This window comes from Crotalus tigris, unplaced genomic scaffold (assembly GCF_016545835.1).
Source record: "Crotalus tigris isolate CLP2741 ecotype Arizona unplaced genomic scaffold, ASM1654583v1 scf7180000017740.2609645, whole genome shotgun sequence".
Lineage (NCBI taxonomy): Eukaryota > Metazoa > Chordata > Lepidosauria > Squamata > Viperidae > Crotalus > Crotalus tigris.
The window spans coordinates 712,232-735,636 of NW_024096606.1; the positions used below are offsets into that span (position 1 = coordinate 712,232).

A 23,405-nucleotide genomic window follows, 5' to 3' on the forward strand; every position below is an offset into this window, starting at 1 on the left:
TATTTTTTTAAAAAAAAAAGAACACTGGGGAACTACCAGAGGACTGGAAAAGAGTTGATGTAGTTCCCATCTTCAAAAAGAAAAAAAATGGATCCAGGAAATTACAGACCTATCAGCCTGACCTCAGGGAAGATTCTGGAAAAGATAAACAATGAATCAGCGAACACCTAGAAGCAAACAAAGTCATTACTAAAAGCCTACATGGGTTTGTCAAAAACAGATCATGCCAGACAAACCTTATTGCATTCTTTGACCAAGTGACAAAATTAGTGGATCAGAGGAATGCTGTGGATATAATTTACTTGGACTTCAGTAAGGCATTTGATAAAGTAGATCACAACCTACTACTCAATAAGATAGAAAAATGTGGGTTAGACAGAATCACCACCAGATGGATCCGTAGCTGGCTGATTGGCCGTACTCAGCATGTGGTCCTCAATGGAACTGCATCTACATGGAGGGAAGTGTGTAGTGGGGTGCCCCAGGGCTCTGTTCTAGGCCCAGTGTTCTTCAACATCTTCATCAATGATTTGGACGAGGGGATAGATGGGGAAATCATCAAATTTGCGGATGACACCAAGCTGGCAGGAATAGCCAACACTCCAGAAGACAGGCTTAAGATACAGGAGGACCTGGACAGACTTGAACACTGGGCGCTATCTAACAAAATGAAATTCAATGGTGAAAAAGGTAAGGTTCTACATTTAGGCAAGAAAAATCAAATGTACAGGTATAGTATCGGGTACCTTGCTCAATAGTAGTAACTATGAGAGGGATCTTGGAGTCCTAGTAGACAATCACTTAAATATGAGCCAGCAGTGTGCTGCAGCTGCCAAAAAAGCCAACACAGTGCTGGGCTGCATTAACAGGGATAGAATCAAGATCACGTGAAATATTAATACCACTTTACAATGTCTTGGTAAGGCCACACTTGGAATACTGCATCCAGTTTTGGTCACGATGTAAAAAAGATGCTGAAACTCTAGAAAGAGTACAGAGAAGAGCAACAAAGATGATTAGGGGACTGGAAGCTAAAACAAGGAACGGTTGCTGGAATTGAGTATGTCTAGTTTAACGAAGAGAAGGACGAGGGGGGACATGATAGCAGTGTTCCAATATCTCGGGCTGCCACAAAGAAGAGGGAGTCAAGCTATTCTCCAAGGCGCCTGAAGGCAGGACGAGAAGCAATGGATGGAACCTGATCAAGGAGAGAAGCAACTTAGAACTAAGGAGAAATTTCCTGACAGAACAATTAACCAATGGAACAACCTGCCTCCAGAAGCGGTGAATGCTCCAACACTGAAAGTTTTTAAGAAGAGACTGGACAGCCATTTGTCTGAAATGGTGTAGGGTTCCTGCCTGAGCAGGGGGTTGGACTCGATGACCTCCAAGGTCCCTTCCAATTTTATTATTATTATGGATCATCGCACAGTCAGCCAGATGTTCAGACTGGATTTGGCATTTTGTCTACCTATCGAGTCCTTACCCAGGACCTGGGATAGGCAGATGTGGATGTTTGATGGTATTACAGATATTGTCGCAGGATGGAAGCAGTTCCTAGTAAGGCCATCTTTTGCAATTGACTAATAGCGAATTTGTCAATGCCAATGGTGTTCAAGTGGTGCTCCAGTTGTTTTGGGATTGCACCCAAGGAGCCTATGACTATTGGTACTACCCTTGCTTGCTTTTGCCACAGTCTTTCTATTTCAATTTGTAGGTCTTTGTATTTTGTTATCTTCTCCAGTTCTTTCTCTTCTATTCTGCTATCTCCAGGCACTGCCACGTCCACTATCCAGACTTTTTTGTCTTTCTTATCGACAATTGTTAAGTCTGGGGTGTTATGTTGCAGGTGCTTGTCTGTTTGAATTCTGAAGTCCCAGAGCAGTTTAATTTTATCATTTTCTATGACTTTCTCTATTTTATGATCCCACCAGTTTTTGCTTACAGGCAAATGATATTTTTTGCAGATCTTCCAATGCACCATTGTTGCTACTTTGTCATGCCGCTGCTTGTAGTCAGTCTGTGCAATCTTCTTGCAATAGCTTACCAGGTGGTCCACTGTTTCTTCAGCTTCTTTACATAGGCGGCACTTACTGTCTGTTGCTGTCTTCTCAATTTTGACTTTATATGCATTTGTCCTTAAGGCTTGGTCTTGTGCAGCCAGAATTAGTCCCTTGGTCAATTTCTTCAATTTTCCTGCTCTTAGCCATTGCCAGGTCTTGTTATTATCTGCTTTCCCAGCTATTGGCCATGTAATGCTTTGTCTTCCCATGCCTCTATTCTGTTCTTCATTTGGTCTGTCTTGTAGGCTAGTTTGATCTCTCCAGTAGTCATAAGCCTTCCTGATATACTAATTTCAGTGCATCTTCATCATTGTTCTTCAGATATTCTTCCAAAGCCATTTTTTCTTCTTCAACCATCTGATGTACTTGTAGCATTCCACACCCACCTATTTGCCTTGGTAGATAAAGTCTATCAATGTCACTGCGTGGATGAAGGGCATGATTCATTGTCATTATTTTTCTGGTCTTCCTATCCATTGCTTTTAGTTCTGCTTGAGTCTAGTCCACTATTCCAGCTGTGTACCCAATGACTGGAATTGCCCAGGTGTTGATTGCCTTTATGGTATTTCCTCCATTGAGTTTGGACTTTAAGATCTTCTTCACTCTCTTGATGTATTCACCTCTAATCTTTTTCTTGACTTCAGTGTGCTTGATGTTGTCAGCTTGAAGGATACCCAAGTATTTGTAGTAATCTTCCTCATCCAGACTCTTAATGTTATTTTCGTGGGGCATCTTGATTCCTTCAGTTTTCACTACTTTTCCTTTTTTGATATTAAGTCTGGCACATTTGTCCAAGCCAAACTCCATAATATCTTGGCTATATATACGGACAGTGTTGTTGTTGTTGTTGTTGTTGTTGTTATTATTATTCAAAACTCCACAGTAAAGAATACAATTCCTTAGCACCCATCTGTAGCATTTAGACAGAGCCTTCTGCTGTTTCCCTGGTGGGATTGGTGATACCAGATGTTTCCCAGATAGCCTCTCTCTTCCAAATATAGTGATTTTTTATTCAGTTTCATTTGTGTATTACAGAATCACCAACACTGAGATTTGTTAGCAACTGTTCTGATGTATCATAGGTACAGATAATCTGAACCAAAATGTGATATAAATGCACTGTGTAACTTTTTTTTATTGAAAATTTTTATATACATTTTACAATAAAATACCCCCCCTCCCACCCCATAACCCTCCCCCCTCCTTCCCAGAGCTGAATACAGGGTTAAAGAAAGAGAAAAAAAAAACATACAAATTAAATGAACATCAATCCACTATACATACATCCCAAAAAAAATTAAAGTACTTTAACTCCAATACATAAAAACTACAAATCCAACCATACCCAATTTAAACTATAAATTATTCAAAAGCTAAATAATACTTCCTAATCCCATATTTAATCTGTACAAAATTTACCCATCTTTTCTACACCGAAATATATCTCTCTTGTGAATGGTCTTTCAGATAAGCCGAAATTTTTGCCATTTCTGATAAATGAGAAACTTTGAGAAACCATTCTTCTATAGTAGGCAAGGACTCCTTCTTTCAATATTGCCCAATCAGCAACCTTGCCACCGTAATAAAATTTAACATTAAGATAATCTCTTTACCATCACAGTCTACAATAATACCTAACAAAAATAATTGTGGTATAAATTTTATCCTTCTATTAAAAATCTTCTGAATGTTCCACTAAATCTTAATCCAAAAAGCCTTTACATTTCTATATGACCACCAAATATGATAGTACGTTGCATCCAGACAACCACATCTCCAACATTTGGGCTGTACATTCGGATACATACGAGACAACTTTTGTGGATCAAGGTGCCACCTATAAAACATTTTATAAAAATTTTCTCGTAAATTTTGAGCTTGAGTAAATTTAACATTCCTCACCCAAATTATCTCCCTTGTATCTAATAAAATCGGCTCTTCAAAATTCTGAGCCCATTTAACCATACAATCTTTAACTAATTCTGTTTCTGAATCCAATTCCACTAAAGCACTATAAACTCTTTTTATATGAGTTCTACTTTGATCTTTAATTTGTTTCATCAAATTCACATCTTCCATAGCAAAACCCACTTTTTGATCTATACTCCATCTTTCTAATAATTGCCTATACTGGAACCAAGAATAAATAATATTTTCTTGCATTAATTCCTCCATAGATTTTAATTGCCAATTATTCCCTTCCCACTTAAGCAATTGTTTATAAGAAATCCTATCCATTTTCACTCCTTTCCTTATCCCCTCTATTGTGTGCCCAGGAATTCCCCACAACGGTATTCTGAAATTTAATCTATAATATTTCTTCCAGACACGCAATAAAGCAATTCTTAAAACATGGGACTTAAAAACCCTATCCACCTTTTTATTATAAATTAAATACGCATGCCATCCAAATAATAAATCCCATCCCTTCAAAGAAAGTATATCTGAATTTGTTAAGTTAACTCAATCACTAATCAACGTTAAAACCACTGCATCATAATACAATTTCAAATTCGGCACCTTGAGTCCACCTCTCTCTCGAACATCTTGTATAATTTTAAGCTTAACTCTTGGTTTTTTCTCAGCCCAAATAAATCTATTAATACCCTTCTGCCATTCTTCTAAATTTATCTCTTTCTTTAAAATGGGTATCATTTGAAACAAGAAAAGAAATTTTGGCAGAACATTTATTTTAACTGCAGCAATTCTCCCTAACAAAGATAATTGCAATTTTTTTTCCAATCATTCAAATCCTTCTGCATTTTAAGCCATAACATTTCGTAATTATTTTTATACAATTTTACATTAGAGACAGTTATATAAACCCCCAAATATTTTACCTTTCTTACAATTTCAAAACCTGTCAAATTAACTAAAATCTCCTTATCTGAATTAGACATATTTTTAGATAATATTTTAGTCTTATTATTATTAACTTTAAAACCAGAAACTTGCCCATACTGATTTATAATCTGTAACAACTCCAATACCGAATAGGTTGGTTGAGACAAAGTAACAACCAAATCATCAGCAAAAGCTCTTAACTTGTAATCTTTCTTATTAATCATTATTCCCTTTATTTTAGATGATTCACGAATTTTAATCAACAAAATTTCTAATGTTAAAACAAACAACAAAGGGGACAATGGACATCCCGGTCTTGTTCCCTTTCCAATTTGAAAAACCTCAGATAAACCTCCATTAATTATAAGTTGTGCCGATTGTTTTTAATAAATACCTCTAAGAGCTTGCAAAATTTTATCCCCAAAATTCATTTCTTCAACCAATCTTAACATAAATTGCCAATTTAACTGATCAAAGGCTTTCTCAGCATCTAAAAAAATCAAACCTGCAGGAATCTGATTATTTTTGTCCAAATATTCTATTAAATTAATAATTTGTCTAACATTATTCTTCATGTATCTCCCAGTTATAAACCCTGTTTGATCAGTATGTATCACTTGATTCAATACAATCATAAATCTATTTGCTAAAAGTTTTGAAAAACTTTTATAGTCTATATTCAAAAGAGATATAGATCTATAATGTTTAGGTAAAGTAAGATCTTGATCCTCTTTTGGAATCAAGGAAATAAAAGCCCTTCTCCAAGATGGAGGTGTGTCTAAACCCATCAATATACTATTAAAAAGTTCTTTCAAGGGCTCTATCATCTCCTCACTTAAAGTTTTATAATAAATTGATGTCAATCCATCAGTACCAGGTGCTTTGCCAACTTTTAGTTGTTTAATTGCCATAATAATTTCCTGTGAAGTAATCAATCCATTAATCTCATCTCTTTGATCATTTGTTAATTTCGGAAAATGAGCATCTTGTAAATATTTATCTATATCCGAACTCTGTACCTTCTGACCCATATATAATTTTGTATAAAAATCTAAAAAAGATTTGTTAATCAATTCTTTCTAAAAAAACCTCTTTACCATTATAATTTATTTTATCTATAATTCTCGACCTCTGTTTCTTCCTTAATTGATAAGCCAACCACCTATCCGGCTTATTTGCATTACAAAATGTATTATGTTTCATATAACATAAATTAGTTGCAACCTGACCAGCCATTAACATATTGAATTGTGTTTTAAGCAAATTTATAGAAGCCTTTACATTCTTATCCAAAGGATTCAAAATTAATGCTTTTTCTTTTATTTTAATCTCATCCTCCAATTCCTAACATTTTTGCATTTGTTTTTGCCTATAAACCTTATTCATTTGAATCAAAATCCCACGCATATAAGCCTTACTGGCGTCCCATACCATAGCCATTGAAGTTCCCTTAGACATATTTAAAATAAAAAATTCCTTTAAATATTCTCTAAGTTTCTGTACATTCACCTCATATCTAAATAAATTTTCATTTTCTCCTCCTTCTCAGCAATTAACTCCAACCATACAGGACTATGATCAGTCAATGTCCTTGGGAAGATTTTTACATTTTTAACACTAGAATATAAATCCGTAGTAGTAAAAAAAAAAAATCAATTCTTGAGAACGATTGGTGCCTAATGCACTGTGTAACTTTTAATTGACTCACAAAACCCCTTTGACACAGTTAAAATTTGACAACACATAGGAGCTTGTTTTAGATGGCTAGGGAGAACAGGTGCCTATTGTTTTGCTTATTATATTGCATATACAGTAGATCAATGAGTGTCTTTTGCCAGCCCTCATTTCCTCATTTTACAGTGAGGGAAAAAATTATTTGATCCCCTGCTGATTTTGTATGTTTGCCCACTGACAAAAAAATAATCAGTCTATAATTTTAATGGTAAGTTTATTTTAACACTGAGAGACAGGATAACAACAAACAAATCCAGAAAAAAGTATTTCAAAAAAGTTATAAATTGATTTTCATTTTAATGAGTGAAGTATTTGATCCCCTATCAGCAAGATTTCTGGCTCCCAAGTGTCTTTCATACAGGTAACGAGCTGAGATTAGGAGCACTCTCTTAAAGGGAGTCCTCCTAATCTCAGCTTGTTACTTGTATAAAAGACACCTGTCCACAGAAACAATCATTCAATCAGATTCCAAACTCTCCACCATGGCAAAGACCAAAGAGATATCCAAGGATGTTAGAGACAAAATTGTAGACCTACACAAGGCTGGAATGGGCTACAAGATTCGCCAAGCAGTGGTTATTCACAAACGGAAGACCGACAAAATAACTATCAATCTCCCTCGGTTTGGGGCTCCATGCAAGATCTTACCTTATGGAGTTTCAATGATCATGAGAATGGTGAGGAATCAGCCCAGAGCTACATAGGATGTTGTCAGTGATCTCAAGGCAGCTGGGACCATAGTCACCAAGAAAACAATTCATAACACTATGCTGTGAAGGACTGAAATCCTGCAGTGTCACAAGGTCTCCCTGCTCAAAAAAGCACACGTACAGAGCTGTCTGAAATTTGTCAATGAACATCTGAATGATTCAGAGGAGAAATGAGTGAAAGTGTTGTGGTCAGATAAGACCAAAATCGAGCTCTTTGGCATCAACTCAACTTGCCATGTTAGGAGGAGGAATGCTGTCTGTGACCCCAAGAAACACCATCCTCACTGTCAAATATGGAGGTGGAAACATGCTTTGGGGGTGTTTTTCTGCTAAGGGGACAGGACAACTTCACCACATCAAAGGGACAATGGATAGGGCCATGTACCATCAAACCTTGGGTGAGAACTTCCTTCCCTTATCCAGGGCATTGAAAATGGATTGTGGATGGGTATTCCAGCATGGCAGTGACCCAAAACACACCACCAAAGAAACAAAGGAGTGGCTCAAGAAGCACATTAAGGTCCTGAAGTGGCCTAGCCAGTCTCGAGACCTTAATCTCATAGAAAATTTATGGAGGGAGCTGAAGATTCGAGCTGCCAAACGTCAGCCTCGAAACAATGACTTGGAAAGGATCTGCAAAGAGGAGTGGGACAAACCTGGTAGTCAACTACAAAAAACGTCTGACCTCTGTGATTGCCAACAAGGGTTTTGCCACCAAGTACTATGTCATGTTTTGTGAAGGGGTAAAATACTTATTTCACTCATTAAAATGCAAATCAATTTATAACTTTTTTGAAATGCGTTTTTCTGGATTTTTTTGTTGTTATTCTGTCTCTCACTATTAAAATAAACCTACCATTAAAATTATAGACTGATCATTTCTTTGTCAGTGCAAATGTACAAAATCAGGGGATCCATTTTTTTCCCCGTCACTGTATCATAAGCATAATTATCTCAGTTAATTGCCCCATGCCATTCCATGTTTGCTAAACGTTTGACTGCTAATGTTGGGATAGTCACAATTTGGGCATAATTGCTAAGTTCACCATTGTAGATTCAGGAGGCAAACTCAGGAAGAACTGAGAACAACTCCCATTGGGAGTTGAAAAACGAGCTTAATATCTAATGTGCACTACAAAATTAAAACATTGCTGATTAACTGAGCAGGAAGTGCTTTTTAATTTATCACATGTTTTTTTATTTGTTATACTATACACTCCCTCATTTATTCTACTAAATTTAACATTTTCTAGAGTTTAGTGCTATACCTTAACTTTACCATATTTTATAAGATCTTGAGACTCTTTCATAGTCATTCTATCCTTACTTGTAAATTCTCTACCTCATACTCCAGTACCATATTTAGATTGTTGCAAATGGTTTTAACCAGTGGTGGGATTCAGCCAGTTCGCACCACTTCGGCAGAACTGGTAGCTAATTTTTTGTTGCCCAGGCCTAAAGTGGATTTCCGGAAGTGGCATCCACACAGAGTTGTTCACATATTTGAATCCCACCACTGGTTTTGACCAGTCTTAACCACTTCTGTTTTATCTCGTTTTTACTTTCTAATTCAATAGATAGTTTTCTATAGTTTTATCCTTATCCAACAACTTTTTTTCGGTAGGGCTGATCTCCTCTGTACCAATTTATTCCTGTCTTTATAAATGTCTCATTTTTTACCTTAGCCATATTTAATCTTCATCTCTCAACCTCCATTCTATTATTGTTCAAATCCCATTCCTTTGTAGCAGTGTATTTGGGTAGTTCCTGCAGTATCCTCTACGTCATGGGTGTCAAACTTGCCACATCACATGATGTGTCGCAACTTATCGCTACTCGTTTTGCATTGCTGGCAATGGGGTGGGTGCAGCTTCAGTATGATGAAACCAGCCCACGGGCTGGCATTTTGACACCCCTGCTCTAGGTCAATGTCCCTGGTGTGTTGCTTGCTGCTCCAGTGGGAGAAAAGAGTAAGCAAAAGTATCCCTTCTCTTTCACCTCTATTCTCTAGTAATTTCTTTAGACACAGCCTGTCATGGTCAATCAGTGCACTCCTCTGAAGCTCACAGCAATAACTAGCACTATAACAAAAGTTCTCTCAGGTCAAATCAGATGCCTAACTAGTCAAAAGCCTATTCCATAGTGGCCATCTAGGAAACCAGTAAGACAAGGTAATCAGAAACCAAACGTTTTATTATTTGCCTCTTTTTACTTTATAAATTCCTAAATTTGCTTCATTTATCCTTTATCTTTCTATATCTATCTAGTAACATACAATTGGAGACAGTATGTCTCCAACTGTCTCAACTTTTGTCTTGCCATTGGAATAAGATGGAATCTGGGAAGAGAGAGTGAGGCTGACTATGCACACCTCTTCCTCACTTAAATCCAATCCATGCGCAAGTCTTGACATCTTGACTTTCCCTAATTCCGATAAATCTTAAAGTCCTGTGGCGATAGGCGAGCGAAGAAGCAGCAGGTGTGGAATCACTGGGAGCTGTGGATGTGGACCTGCACACAGGCGGCTCAGGTCTAATGGTCGCTTCTTGCTGATGAAGCAACAGCTGGATTCAATGTCTATCTGAGCGACTGAGCAGCCCTCTTTAGGATCACACTGCTCACCTCCGTAGTATGAAGAAGGGGCTAGAAAATGTGCCCTAAACATTCTTGCTTCTTTCAAACCCTGTCCAGCCTACCACAGTTGGAGGGGATCCCATTTCATGCGGTCGAAATACAAAATTTAAGATGAAACACAAGGTGTTACCACTCATTATTGGTACATGGAATGTACGTATGCTTCAAGACAATCCATTAGCAGATCGCCCAGAAAGAAGAACAGCTCTGGTAGCCAGAAAGCTTGCAAGATTTAACATTGACATAGTGGCCCTGTGTGAAACTCGTCTAGCCAATGAAGATCAGCTCACAGAAACAGGAGGCAGCTACACATTTTTTTGGTGTGGACATAGCAGTGACCAACGTTGTGAGTCTGGAGTTGGCCTAGCGGTTAAGAACCATCTTGTTCGTCAACTTATCAGTCTTCCTAAGGGTGTGAATGATCGACTCATGACACTGCATCTCCCATTACTAAGTGTAAAGCAAGCCACACTGATCAGTGCCTACGCACCCACAATGACAAATCCAGATGAACTAAAGGACAAGTTTTATGAAGATCTTGATGCCCTACTTTCATTTGTGAAGGGCACTGATAGGCTGATTTTACTTGGCGATTTCAATGTGAGAGTGGGGTCCGATCATTCTACCTGGGATGGCGTTATTGGTAAAAATGGAATTGGCACGTGTAATAGCAATGGACTGTTGCGATTGAAGACATGTGCTGCTCATGATCTGGTCATTACTAATACCATCTTTCGCCTACCTATTCATAAAAAGACGTCCTGGATGCATCCACGCTCCAGGCACTGGCATCTCATTGATTATGTCCTGTGCAGAGGAAAGACATGCAAGATGTAAGAGTAACTAAGGCTATGCCGAGTGCTGACTGCTGGACTGACCATAGACTCATCGTTTCCAAGATAAATATTCACATCAAGCCAAAGAATCGTCCACAGGGAAACAGAGTTGTGATGAAAAAGATCAACATCAGTACACTGGAAAACCCCGACGTAGTAGCTTCATTAGTAAAAGATCTTGACAATTAACTCCTGGGGCTGCAGGAAAATGCTGAGAAGGACTGGGAATGTTTCTGGGACATCTTGCACTCTTCTGCACTTAAGTTTCTTGAACCCTCATATAGGAAGCAGCAGGACTGGTTTGATGAAAATGATGAAGAGATTAAGGCCTTGCTTGCTGAAAAACACCATCTCTACCATGCTCATCAGAACGACCCGTCATCAACTGCAAAGAAAAATGCTTTTATAAACACTTGCAGGATTGTACAGAGCAAGCTCCGCAAGATGCAGGACTCCTGGTTGAGTGCCAAAGCAGATAAAATCCAGAAGTTTGCTGATAGAAGTGATGTCAAATGATTCTATGAAGCCCTTAGATACCTGTGTGGACCTCAGCCATTAGGAAGCTCTCCTTTACTGGATTTAACTGGTACAACTCTTATCACTGAGAAGACCCTGATTTTACAGCGTTGGGCTGAGCATTTCCACTTTGTGCTGAACTGCCCATCCACCATCAATAATGAGGCGATTGACAGGATACCCCAGGTAGATATCAACTATAGCCTGGATGCCCTACCATCAGAGTCTGAAACCTTACAGGCCATCAGTCAGTGTTCCAGTGGTAAGGCGCCAGGATCTGACACAATCCCAGCGGAAGTCTATAAGACTGGTGATGCTGTGCTTGTTGAAAAACTTACACAGTTGTTCCGATCCTTTTGGAAACAAGGTTCCATTCCTCAGGAACTGAAAGACGTGTCCATCGTGCACCTCTACAAGAGGAAAGGAAATCGACAAGTCTGCGATAATTATAGAGGAATAATTATAGAGGAATATCTTTGCATGAGTGTTGCTAAATCGCCTGATTGACCATCTGGAACAGGGTATACTACCTGAGACACAGTGTGGTTTCCGCAAAGAGCGTGGCACGGTGAACATGATCTTTGCAGCTCGACAGCTCCAGGAGAAATGTCAGGAGCAGAATTGTGAGCTATACACCACCTTCGTGGATCTCACCAAGGCTATTGACACAGTTAGTTGTGAAGGATTATGGCGCATTATGTCGAAGTTTGGGTGCCCTGACAGATTTATTCTGATGGTATGGCAGTTCCATGATGACATGGCGGCTCGTGTTCTGAATTAACGGTGGAGCCTCAGAGGCCTTCCCTGTCACTAACGGCATTAAGCAAGGCTGCGTGCTGGCATCAACCCTGTTCAGCATGATATTTTCAGCCATGCTGTCAGAGGCCTTTCAGAACAGCTCAGTGGGAGTTAATCTAAGGTACAGAACCGATGGGAAACTGTTCAACCTGTGAAGACTTCAGGCTGTCACCAAGGTAAAAGAGACTGTGCTACGAGATTTCCTCTTTGCTGATGACTGTGCCCTTAATGCAGGATCAGAGCAGGAAATGCAAGCCAGCATGGACAAATTCGCAGCCGCTTGTGACAACTTTGGCCTCTTCATCAACACGAAGAAAACTGAAGTGGTGTACAAGCCAGTTCCAAAAGCCCAATATCAAGAGCCTACCATCACAGTAAAGGGACAAAAGCTGCAAGCAGTGGACCAATTTATGTATCTTGGTAGTACCCTTTCCCGTGCAGTGACAATTGACATCGAGGTCAACTGTAGAATTGCCAAGGCATGTTCTCCATTTGGCAGATTGTGGACTAACGTGTGGGACTGCCGTGGAATAAGCCTTGCTACTAAGCTTAAAGTTTACCAGGCAGCACTGCTAACTACCCTGATGTATGCTAGTGGGACCTGGATAGTGTACAGGAGGCATGTTAGGCAACTTAACTACTTCCACATGACTTGCCTTCATAGAATTCTGAGGATTCGGTGGCAGGATAAGATACCAGACACATATGTCCTCTCCAGAGCAGGCCTATCATCAGTTTACACTCTGTTGATGAAAACCCAGATGCGCTGGGCAGGCCATGTTGTAAGGATGCCAGATCATTCTCCATCTCCGTACTAAGAAAAGGCGTTCAGGTAAGACAATGCCCCTTCTCCAGCACTGGAGATGGAGAATCCACCAATGGAATATACCAAAGCCTACTGTCCCTGAGGGTGGGAAGCAGACTGGTCTGGTGTGGCACTTTGATGTATAACCTGTTGGAGAACCCTCCTACCGAAGGAAGCCTTCATGGAGGCAAACCTATCGATCTTGTACTGCCGAATAAAAGGAGATGGCGAAGCCCATATGGCCACCCTGCAGACTTCCTCAATGGATGCCTGGGTAGCCCAGGCCACTGAAGTTGCTGCACTCCATGTGGAGTGGGCTGTAACCCATCTTGGAACCAGCAATGACTCAGCTTGATACGCTCCGGCAGTGCATGCTCTAATTCACCTGCCAATTGTGGAAGAGGAAACCTTCCGACCTCTGGAGGAAGAGTGAAAAGATATAAAGAGGGCCTCTGGTTTGCGGAATTCTGCTGTCCGTGAAATATAGTACCGAAGTGCTCTGTGGACGTCCAAACTATGCCGTTGCCATTCCAGAGAGTGTGATGCGTTGGGGCAAAAATCCGGCAGCACTATCTCCTGTGATCTATGGAACAGAGAGTTGACTTTCGGGACAAAGGTAGGGTCAAGTCAGAGGATCACTCGATCCTGGTGGAAAATGCACAAGACATCCCGGATCGAGAGTGCTGCCAATTCGGAGATGCGTCGTGCCAACGTGATTGCCACCAGGAACACCACCTTGTGGGACAGGTAGCGAACATCGCATATCCTTAGGGGCTCAAAGGGTGACTTAAATAAGAGCCCGAAGGACCCGTGGTAGCTCCCACAAAGGGTACCTGTGCACGGTAGGGGGTCTGGTGTTAGCGGCCCCTTTAAGGAATGAGCGGAGTAAGGGGTGATGACCCAATGTCGCCGCTGAGTTGCATGTGAGGACCGTTGAAAGAGCAGCAACCTGCCTGCCTAATGTGTTTGGGGCCAAACCCCTCTCCAGACCATCTAACAAGTAGTCTAAGATATGGGGAATTGTGAGTTCCGAGAGCAACAACTGTCACCCAGAGCACCATAATTGGACGTTTTTCCATGTGGCCTCGTAAATACGGTTTGTAGAAGGGCGGCAGGAGGCCTGGATTACTGTGATGACCCCCGGCAAGCAAAGCTCCCTTGTTAAGATTGAGCGCTCAAGTGCCAGATGGCTAACTGGAGCCATTGGGGGTCCGGATGGAGAATAACCCCTTGACTGAGAGAGACCCGCTCCGGGGGGGATCCGCCAGGGGTCTGCGAGGGAAAGGCTCATCAGATCGGCGAACCAAGGTCTCCTTGGCCAATAATGAGCCACCAGGAGTATCTCCGCTCACTCCCGAAGGAGCTTGCATATTACTGCCGGGAGAAGAGGTAGAGGGGGAAAGGTGTAAAGCAGACCCTGCGGCCATGGGCTCTGAAGAGCATCCGCCTGTTCTGCCCCTGCAGATGGGAACTGGGAAAAGAAGCGAGTCAGCTGGGCATTGGATGAAGACGCAAAGAGGTCCATAAGTGGGAGGCCGAAACGGTGACAAATTTCTCTGAAGATCCTCGGATGGAGGCGCCATTCCGAGTGATCTACCGTTGTCCTGCTCAGAAGATCTGCCTGGGTGTTCGCTTCTCCTGAAATATGATTGGCCTTGATGGAGGCCAGATTGTGTTCTGCCCAGGAACCCAGAAAGAGAGACTCGGTCAAAAGAGTCCGAGAGCGGGTACCCCCTTGGCGGTTTACATGAGCCTTGCCTGCCACATTGTCCATGAGGACCAGTACATGACGCCGTGCCACCAGGTTGTGAAAGTGACGAAGGGCTAGATGGATGGCTTGTAGTTCGAGCCAGTTTATGTTGTGCCGGAGGTCTGAGTTGGACCAACGGCCCTGTGCCCACTGCAACCGAAGGTGTGCTCCCCAGCCGAACAGGCTGGCATTGGTTGTGAGTACTATCCAGTACTTGCACTGTTAGAAATGCATATTTAGAGTCTGTGTAAATATTAATACACTTCCCTTTTGCCAACTCCAGAGCTCTAGTTAATGCATGCAGTTCAGCTAGTTGAGCACTTGTACCGGGCGGAAGAGGCTCGGCTTCCCATATTTCCTCCAAAGTCACCACAGCATATCCTGCCTTTCGAATTCCTTCCTGCATAAAACTAGTTCCATCAGTGTATAGGGTAAAGTCTGGATCCAGCAGGGGAACATCTTTCATGTCTGGGCGACTAGCGTAAGTTGCTTCAATTGCTTGTATGCAGCTGTGTGTGGTTTCCAAGTCTGGTTCAGGCAGCAGCGTGGCTGGATTCAGTGAGTTAGATTGAATTAATGTGACTGCTGGGTTATGGGTTATTAAGGCTTGATATTTTAACATGCGTGGGTTGGTCAGCCACAAGTGCCCCTTTGCTTCTAAAACAGCTTTAAGAGCATGGGGTGTGTAGATATCTAACTTCTGCCCAAAAGTCAATTTGTTGGCTTCCTGTGTTAGTAACGCCGCTCCTACAATTGCTTTGAGGCAAGCCGGCCACCCTCTGGCTACATTATCAAGCTGTTTAGACAGATAAGCAACCGGGCGATGCCAGGCCCCCATTTTCTGGGTGAGAACTCCTACAGCCACATTTTGTTTTGTATCTACAAACAATTAAAAGGGTTTTTCCAAATTCGGTAACCCTAGACTCGGAGCACACATTAAAGCTTCTTTGAGAGCTTTAATGTGTGCTCTTATCTTCCTGCTTCTCCCATTGCAACGGTTCTTTATCACCTCCCTTGGTTGCTTCATACAGGGGTTTTGCTATCAGGCTAAAGTTGGGGATCCATATTCTGCAAAAGCCAGCAGCCCCTAAAAAACCTCTTAACTCTTTTCTGTTTTTCGGGACAGGCAGCTGACAGATGGCTCCTTTTCTTTCATGTCCTAGTGTTCTCTTTCCCTCCTCTATGTCATATCCCAGATATCTAACTCTCGTGGCTACCAATTGGGCTTTTTTACGGGATGCCTTGTAGCCTCGGTCTTGTAAGAGCTGAAGCAATGCATAAGTATTCTGCCAGCAGTCCTCTTCTGTCTGACCAGTGACTAATAGGTCATCAACATATTGCAGCACCACGTCTGGGTGGGGGATGTCTAAGTCCTCTAAGTCCTTTCCTAATGCAGCTCCAAAGAGAGTGGGGGAGTTCTTAAAACCTTGAGGTAGCCTTGTCCAAGCATATTGGTGTTTTCTTCCATATACGGGGTTCTCCCACTCAAAGGCAAACAAGTGCTGGCTCTTCTTATGTATAAGTATTGTGAAAAAGGCATCCTTTAGGTCAATTACTGAGAACCACTTAGCCCTGGGGGGGATTAGCCCTAAAATGACATAAGGATTTGGGACCACCGGGTGGATAGTGACTGTGGCTTCATTCACAACCCGCAAATCCTAGGCTGGCCTAAACTTCCCTTCCCCCTTAGGTATTGGCAGAATTGGGGTGTTCCATTTTGATTCTATAGGGACTAAAATGTGATGAGCTAGATAGAGGTTTATTACCTCCTGGATAGCTTGTGCTACCACCCTGGGATATGAACGTTGTCTAATTCTGATAGGTACTTTAGTTGGTATTTCTTCCACTACAATTGGAGGATGATGTTTTGCAAAACCAGGGGGGTTGTCTTCTGCCCACAGGTGTGGCACATTGAACTCTTTCCACTTGGTATTTTCTTCTACTGCTTGTGCCAGCATCACCATTCTCCATTCCTCTTCACAGGGAACTTCCATAGTTACTTTTCCATCCTCTTCAAAGGAGACCTGCGCCCTTAATTTACAAAGCAGGTCCCTCCCTAGCAATGGGATTGGACAGTCGGGCATGTATACAAACTGGTGGGTTATCGTTCTTCCCCCTATTGTGCAACTTAGGGGCTCCAAAAAAGGTCGCTGTAATATTTTTCCTGTTGCTCCTTGTATATTAATAGAGTGAGGAGAGGCTTGGCCTAGGGGTTGGGTTAAGACTGATCGGGTGGCTCCAGTATCCACAAGGAAGGGAATAGATTTGCCTCCTACTGTTAAACTGACCACAGGTTCTGGGAGGCGGGCTGAACCCGGTCGGCCTCAGTCCCATTCCTCTGTTTCTGCCAGGCCTATGAGGGGGAGGGTCCTTGAAAATCCTTCTCTTCTTCCTCTCCCTCCCTGGCCTCTTCTTGGATTACCTCTGAAGCTTCTGGCAAACCTTGCAAATCTTCCTCTTCCCTCTCCTTGTTCCTCCTCCCTCTCTCTTTCTGGACATTCACCCTTCCAGTGTCCTTCCCTTTTACATATGGCACACTGGTTTCGTCCTAACACCATTCCCCTCCCTCTGCCTCTTCCACCGCCCCTTGGCACCCCCATCATAGCAACTGCAAGCAGCTCAGCCTTCCATTGCATTTTCTGATCTCTTTTCTTTTCCTCCTCCTTTTCCCTATTCACAAAAGTCTTCCGGGCTACTTCCATCGGCTCACTCATGGGCTTCCCTAGGGCGCCTTCCAATCTTTGCAGCTTTCTCCGAATATCAGGGGTGCTTTGTGAGATAAAAGCCATGGCAAGCATTCTAGCATTGTCAAGTTCTGTTGGATCAATAGGGGTGTACATTTGGTAGGCTTCAAGCAGCCGAGCATAAAATGCTTCTGGACTCTCTGTGGCTTCCTGCACCACCAAAGATGGTTTAGACATATTGACAGCTGGTTTCCCTGCTGCATGGACTGCCTGCACTGCTAATTGCTGATAAGCCTGCAATTCTTGGAGGTCACGATATGGATTCCATTTAGGATCTTTAGAAGGGAACTTAGCCTCGACATAGTCTTCAAGGGTGTAAAGTGAAGGCAAATCGGGCTTCACAATTTTTGCCACTTCTATTCTGATCTTTTCCCTTTCCTCCAGATTGAACAATGTTCCCATAAGCTGTTGCATATCCATCCAATTGGGGTTGTGGGTGTCTACAATGGTTTTTATCAAGTCTGCAACTTCATTTGGCTTTTCACTAAACGGCCCGTAATGAAACTTCCAGTTGAGAAGATCTGAAGTGGTGAAAGGCACATGTTGGAACAGAGGAGCAGTGGCTATGTCTGTAGGATTGTCTTTATTAACAACCAATTGATCCACTTGCCTGAGGGGAGCATTCAGAGAGACTAGCTCTGTCCTTGCCCTAGTCCTTTCAGCTACTGGCTCCTCTTCCTCCCTTCCCTCCGTTTGCTCTTCCTTCTCCTCAGTCCCAGAGCTCCCTTCTGCTGCTTGGGACGATGGTCCTGCTTGGGCTCCTTGATCCTGGACTGGTGTTCATCTCTGACCTTTCCTTTCCTCAAGATGGAGGCCTTTTAGCATTGGGGACAGCATGTCCAGGCGCCACATGGATCCCAATGCTGATGATGACCCTGGGGTTCCCCTCAATCCATGTGGAGGGATGTACGGTGGTGGATGTGGCAGTTCTTCTGGGCTACTTGGTAGAACTGGAATGGGCTTTTTAGCCGTTGGGAATGGCAAGGTGCGTGATACTAGAAGTCTACACTGCTCTTTGTTACACTTTTGGATCCAGGGGGGAGGTCTTTGCAACAAGCCAAGCCACACATCAATATAGGGTGCCTGGTCTGGGTGCCCTAATGTGGGATTGAACACTAGCTGATGTACCTTTTGGGTAATGTATGGATCTAGTGTCCCTGTGCTTGGCCAGCCTACGTTAAAGCTGGGCCAATCTATCTCACAGAAATTCCTCAATTTATGCCTGCTCCACTTAATACCATAATCCTGTGTCTCATAAGCAGACTTAAAATGCTGTAGCATGCACCCCAATGGAGTAAGGGGTACACTTTCACCACCCCCCATGAGCCTCCCAGGGCACCAGACAAGACAAATGAGGAAAAGGGATGAGAGGAAGGTAAGGGGTCCTTCCACTCAGGATAACACTGAGGGTTTTCACTTATACGCGTTAGACCCAGGGAGCCGGAAACTCAACGGTCACCGATGGGAAATTCAAACGCCATTCACTCACAACAAACACACACAACAATCCTCCCACCTTATCCTAAAGAGAGGGTGATCAGTCCTCTCCTCCGTCCCTGCTTACAGGGAGGGATTCCCTATTTCCCTCAATACTTGCCTGCAGGCGAATCCTCTGTCCTGAAGCCGGCTGGAAAGATGCCTGGTCTCCTCACCCTTCACCAGTGGTTCTTGGAGTGGCCGACTGCCGATGTCAGAGCCCTGTGACACAGGGAAGTCCCTCGGAAGAAAAGGTCCGATGGTGCCTGGGATATTCCCCCCTCACTGCAGGCTTCTGGCACCGGGGTGGGTCCTCCAGAGAGCCCCAAGACTCCTTGTCGTCCTGCCACGGTCGCCAGATAAATGTAGTGGAAAACCACAATACTTACATCAGAAGACAAGACCACGAAGGGCTGGAGAAAACAGGTTTTTATTTGTGCACAATGGTTCAGAGCATTCGCATGACAAATTCTGAACCCTGAACTATTCTCAGGGAGTAATTCTTATAGTATTAACCACCCACGCCTTAGCCTTAGGGTGGCTCTTATCTACCTTTGACACACTAAAACAGAGAAGTTTATATCTTGAAACTACTTAAGTAAAAAGGAGAAGTTCACACAAACGGTTGTCTTACCACACCTTTCTGCACGGGTGCTATCTTACAACATCTGTGACTTTTAGTTGACACTGACACTTCTTGTAAAATGGTTTCTACATAGCATGAACACATCTCTATAATTATGACACGCAGGTTATATTATTTAGGTTACATTTCACAGCCAAGCTTAATATTATCTATTAACTATTATCAGCAACAAGCATTCCTATTAAGATATAGATATACTGAACTTTTTCTTGCCCACCTCACTATGGCCCGTATGTGTAATAAATGCTGAACGGCTTCGTTCATCAGCCTTTTCTTTGTTCAGTTCCAGGGGTATGGACAAGAGAGGAATCGATTTGGGGGGTTGGAGATAAACTCCAGGGAAAGATCGTGACGCACGGTGTTGAGCATCCATGCGTTCATGGTGATGGCCTCCCACTGGTGGGCAAATAGAGAGAGTCTGCCCCCTATGGGAGGTACTGATGGGGAGTTACCTGGAGCAGCGGAATGGCCTGCTGTTCCCTCAAAAGGGCCGCTAGCCCTGTGATTGTTGTCTGGGTCTAGGAGTTTGCCTATTAAGCTGACTCTCCTACCTATACTGCCTGGCCAGGAAGGAGTGATATGGCTGGGTGTAATTGTATCTAGCTCCTGCATGAAAGGACTGTCTTCATGGGTAATAAGTGGAGTGTTTGTCCGATTTTTTGAGGAGGTGATTAAGGACCTTGCGTTTATCCTTATTTTCTGTTAAATAGGGATTCAGAGCGTCTCCAAACAATTTACCTCCCTGATATGGAGCAGCTGCCAGGTTCCATTTGGACTTAACGTTGGCTTGCCAGTATTTTAACCGAAGCATACGGCGACCAGTGATACTGGATGCCATAGCTGTAGATGAAAATCTGGCGGCTTGGAGAGTTGCGTCTGACACATACTCGGTGGTTGCCACCATTTTGCTGAGGTCTTGGTGTGTGCGGATATCCTCCGCTGGAATCTGGGCTTGAAGTTGCCGGAGCCAGCAGAGGGCGGCCCTGTTGAAAAATGAGGCGGAGGTTGCGGCCCTGATCGCCCATGCAGCCGCTTGGTGCGTTCTGCAATAAGTGGATTCGCACTTGCGATCCTCGGCTTTAAGGGCCTCAGAAAAATCCCTGGAAATAGCAGTGGCCGATACTAGGGGACCTAAGGGCTCATCCACAGCCGGTACGTCCAGAGCCTCCTCCAGATCCTTGGCAACATTGTACAACTTCTTGTCAGTGTTACCTGGGAGGGGAAGAGAAGTCGGAGATGTCCAGTGTTTTCGGATCGCATTCAGAAACAGAGAAGGGCAAGGGATGCAGTGTTGAGCCGCCACCAGTTCAATGAAGTTTGGGTCTGCCTCCAAGTCTGGGGGAGCAGGGTTTGTTGCTGATGAAGACTCAGACCCAAGATGGGCTGTGGATGTGGCCTTACGTAGTAAGGTGACAAAGAAAGAAGGGTTGAAGAGGCCGCTGAATGAAGGGGCCTCTGGAGGAGTTTCCTCCCCTTCAGACATTAGAATCTCCTGGTCTGTGCCAGGCTGGTGGAGGTAAGAACCCTCAGAGACTGATGACCCCAATGGGGAAGAAGGATTATAATAGGTCTCAGTCACCGGTTGTTGGATATGATGGGGAATGGCAGTCACTGGCCTGGAAGCCTGTGCCCTGGCATCAAGGGCCCTAGTCTACAGCTTGTGCAATAAGTAAGGCTAGTCAGTCCTCTGAAGGAAAACCGGCTCACTTGGCCGGAGTCCTGCCGCAGTAGGGGTGAATGTGGCCTCGGGAGCCCCCTGAGGAACCCGTGTAGTAGTGGATTGGGAAATGAGGAGAAACTTCCCTGTCCCACACTGCGTAGGGGAATGTAAGGATTCCCCTGTTGATCAAATCCCCAGAGGGGAGGTTGGAGCCCCCAGGGGTAAGTCCAGGGCCAACCCTTCAGTCTGGGATGTCTCCAGCCTAGCTTTTTTCTGCGCCTTGGAAAACTCCTTCTCTAAGGCTTGGTGTCTCTGGTTGGCCTGTTTGTCTATTCTTTTGGAAGCTTTGACAGTGGATCAGACTTTGGTTCTAGTTGCCGTCTTATCAACGCCTTCAGACCAGGTAGACTCGATGAGGAGGGCAAGGCACCCTTTGAGGCAAGGGTAGAGTCCTCCATTCTCCGATAGCACAGGAACACGATAGGGGGCTCCTGGTATCTGGAGAGTATTACACGCTGGGTAAGGACAGGCGCACTACAGGGTACGTCTGGAACCCAGGTACAGCCTCTGCATGGATAAGGACAGGCACACTACTGGGGACACCTGGAATCCAACCATGGCTGTTGCATGGATAAGGACAGACACACTACAGCCGGTGTCTGGAATCTGGCCTCAAACACTGTGGATAAGGACAGGCACGCTACCGGGGGCACCTGGAATCCAAGTATAGTTGTTACACGGATAAGGACAGACACACTACAAGAGGTGCCTGGAATCCGGATGAAGCCAATTGTATGAATGTTGACAATGTGGGAAACAGGAGACACCAGAGCCTGAAAAAAGGGAACCCAGAGAACCTGGATGTGCCAATAATCCAATTAGGAAAGACCGTCTAGGCCTCTTCCCTGAGAGCAGGCCTCAGTTCAAATGGGCCGACCTTATACACAAAATGGCGGCTGTCTACAAAATGGCGGCCTGCCAATCTGTAGTGAATCCTTTCTGTAGTGCCTGTTTTCTTGAGCACCCCCCCCCCCGCGAGATCCCTCGCTCCAAATAGCACTCAGTGGAGAAAAGAAAGGATCCCCTTCCACTTTAGTCCCCGAACTCAAGAGGCCTATTTACACCACACGGTCCCAAAATGGCAGCCACGTGTGAGACCACGCGATGCCAAGATGGCAGCCGCACGTGAGGGCCGACTCCTGGAAGCAAGGCCGACCCGAGAATCGATTCTGGGAAGGGAGTGCGGTTCGTGACGAAGTGAGGCAGAAAAAAACTGGCCAGTTTAGACTCACCGAACAGCCACAGTACAGCTGATCGGCACTGCTCTCATGCGCGTGCACCCCCTTCTCGGAATGAAAAACCGGCGATCGTCGATTAGGTGAGAGAATGGGCCGAAATTGCTCGGCTGGCCTGGATCAGCCTGCAGAGCTCCGACGGATTCCGAATGAGCTGGGAAGGTCTGTATTGCCCGTGGGAGGTATTTTCGGCCTGAAAACGGTCACTGGAGCCACAGCCACAAGCTCTGATGGAGATTTATTGATCTCCTCAGCTGGTTGGGTCTAACAGCCGTTAGTCCCACTCTATCCAGTGAGCAGAATTTTGGATGAGGGGAGGGGGGAGAATGAGGAAGGAACCCCTTCCTTAACCAGAGTTAGGTTATAGCCCCCAATTAGAGGGAATTAAGAGCTAACTCCAAGTTCCTGAATGGGAAGGGACTGGAGAATTTGGTAATAGCAATCAAATTTCAAATGGGAGTAAAGTCAAATTAGTTCACTACAACCCTACACAGCTACTGGGGAAAAGAAAACCCACCAATGAAGACTGTACCTGCCTAAGAGCCAAATCTGCACGTCTGTCCTGGGCAAGATCAAGTCAAGACTGGGATCTCTATGGTCCAGGACGGGCATGGCAACTTTGGCTGACTTGATCTGATCAATTTGTTTTATTTTTTATCTGAAGTTATTGGCCCCCAATAACATTTTCAAGCTTTAGCAAACAGACTATTGTCCAGGTACATATGTTCAATAACAGTAATTAATATAATAGTAAATAGCTATAGTAAATATGAGAAACAATAATCATAAACAATATCAGTTAATCAATCCTTCATCTTATTAAAATATATTCACCATTAAATATCACAATCATTTTTCACTAGTTCATTTTGTTAACCATTGGTAAAAGTTATC

At 43.6% G+C, this 23,405-nt stretch overlaps 1 protein-coding gene and 1 pseudogene across 1 annotated transcript; both read right to left on the minus strand.

The window, feature by feature from the left end:
- Positions 1-14,099: 14,099 nt before the first annotated feature.
- LOC120306495 lies at positions 14,100-16,798 on the minus strand (annotated as a pseudogene).
- A 186-nt stretch (positions 16,799-16,984) lies between these two features.
- On the minus strand, positions 16,985-17,877 carry LOC120306496. Its single transcript, XM_039339818.1, has one exon. The coding sequence runs from the start codon at positions 17,852-17,854 to the stop codon at positions 17,015-17,017; it is 840 nt and encodes a 279-aa protein (XP_039195752.1). The 5' UTR covers positions 17,855-17,877; the 3' UTR covers positions 16,985-17,014.
- Positions 17,878-23,405: the final 5,528 nt, after the last annotated feature.

Coding starts and splice junctions, on each gene's coding strand:
- LOC120306496 (XM_039339818.1), bottom strand. CDS start 17,854: ATGGATATGCAACAGCTTATGGGAACATTGTTCAATCTGGAGGAAAGG.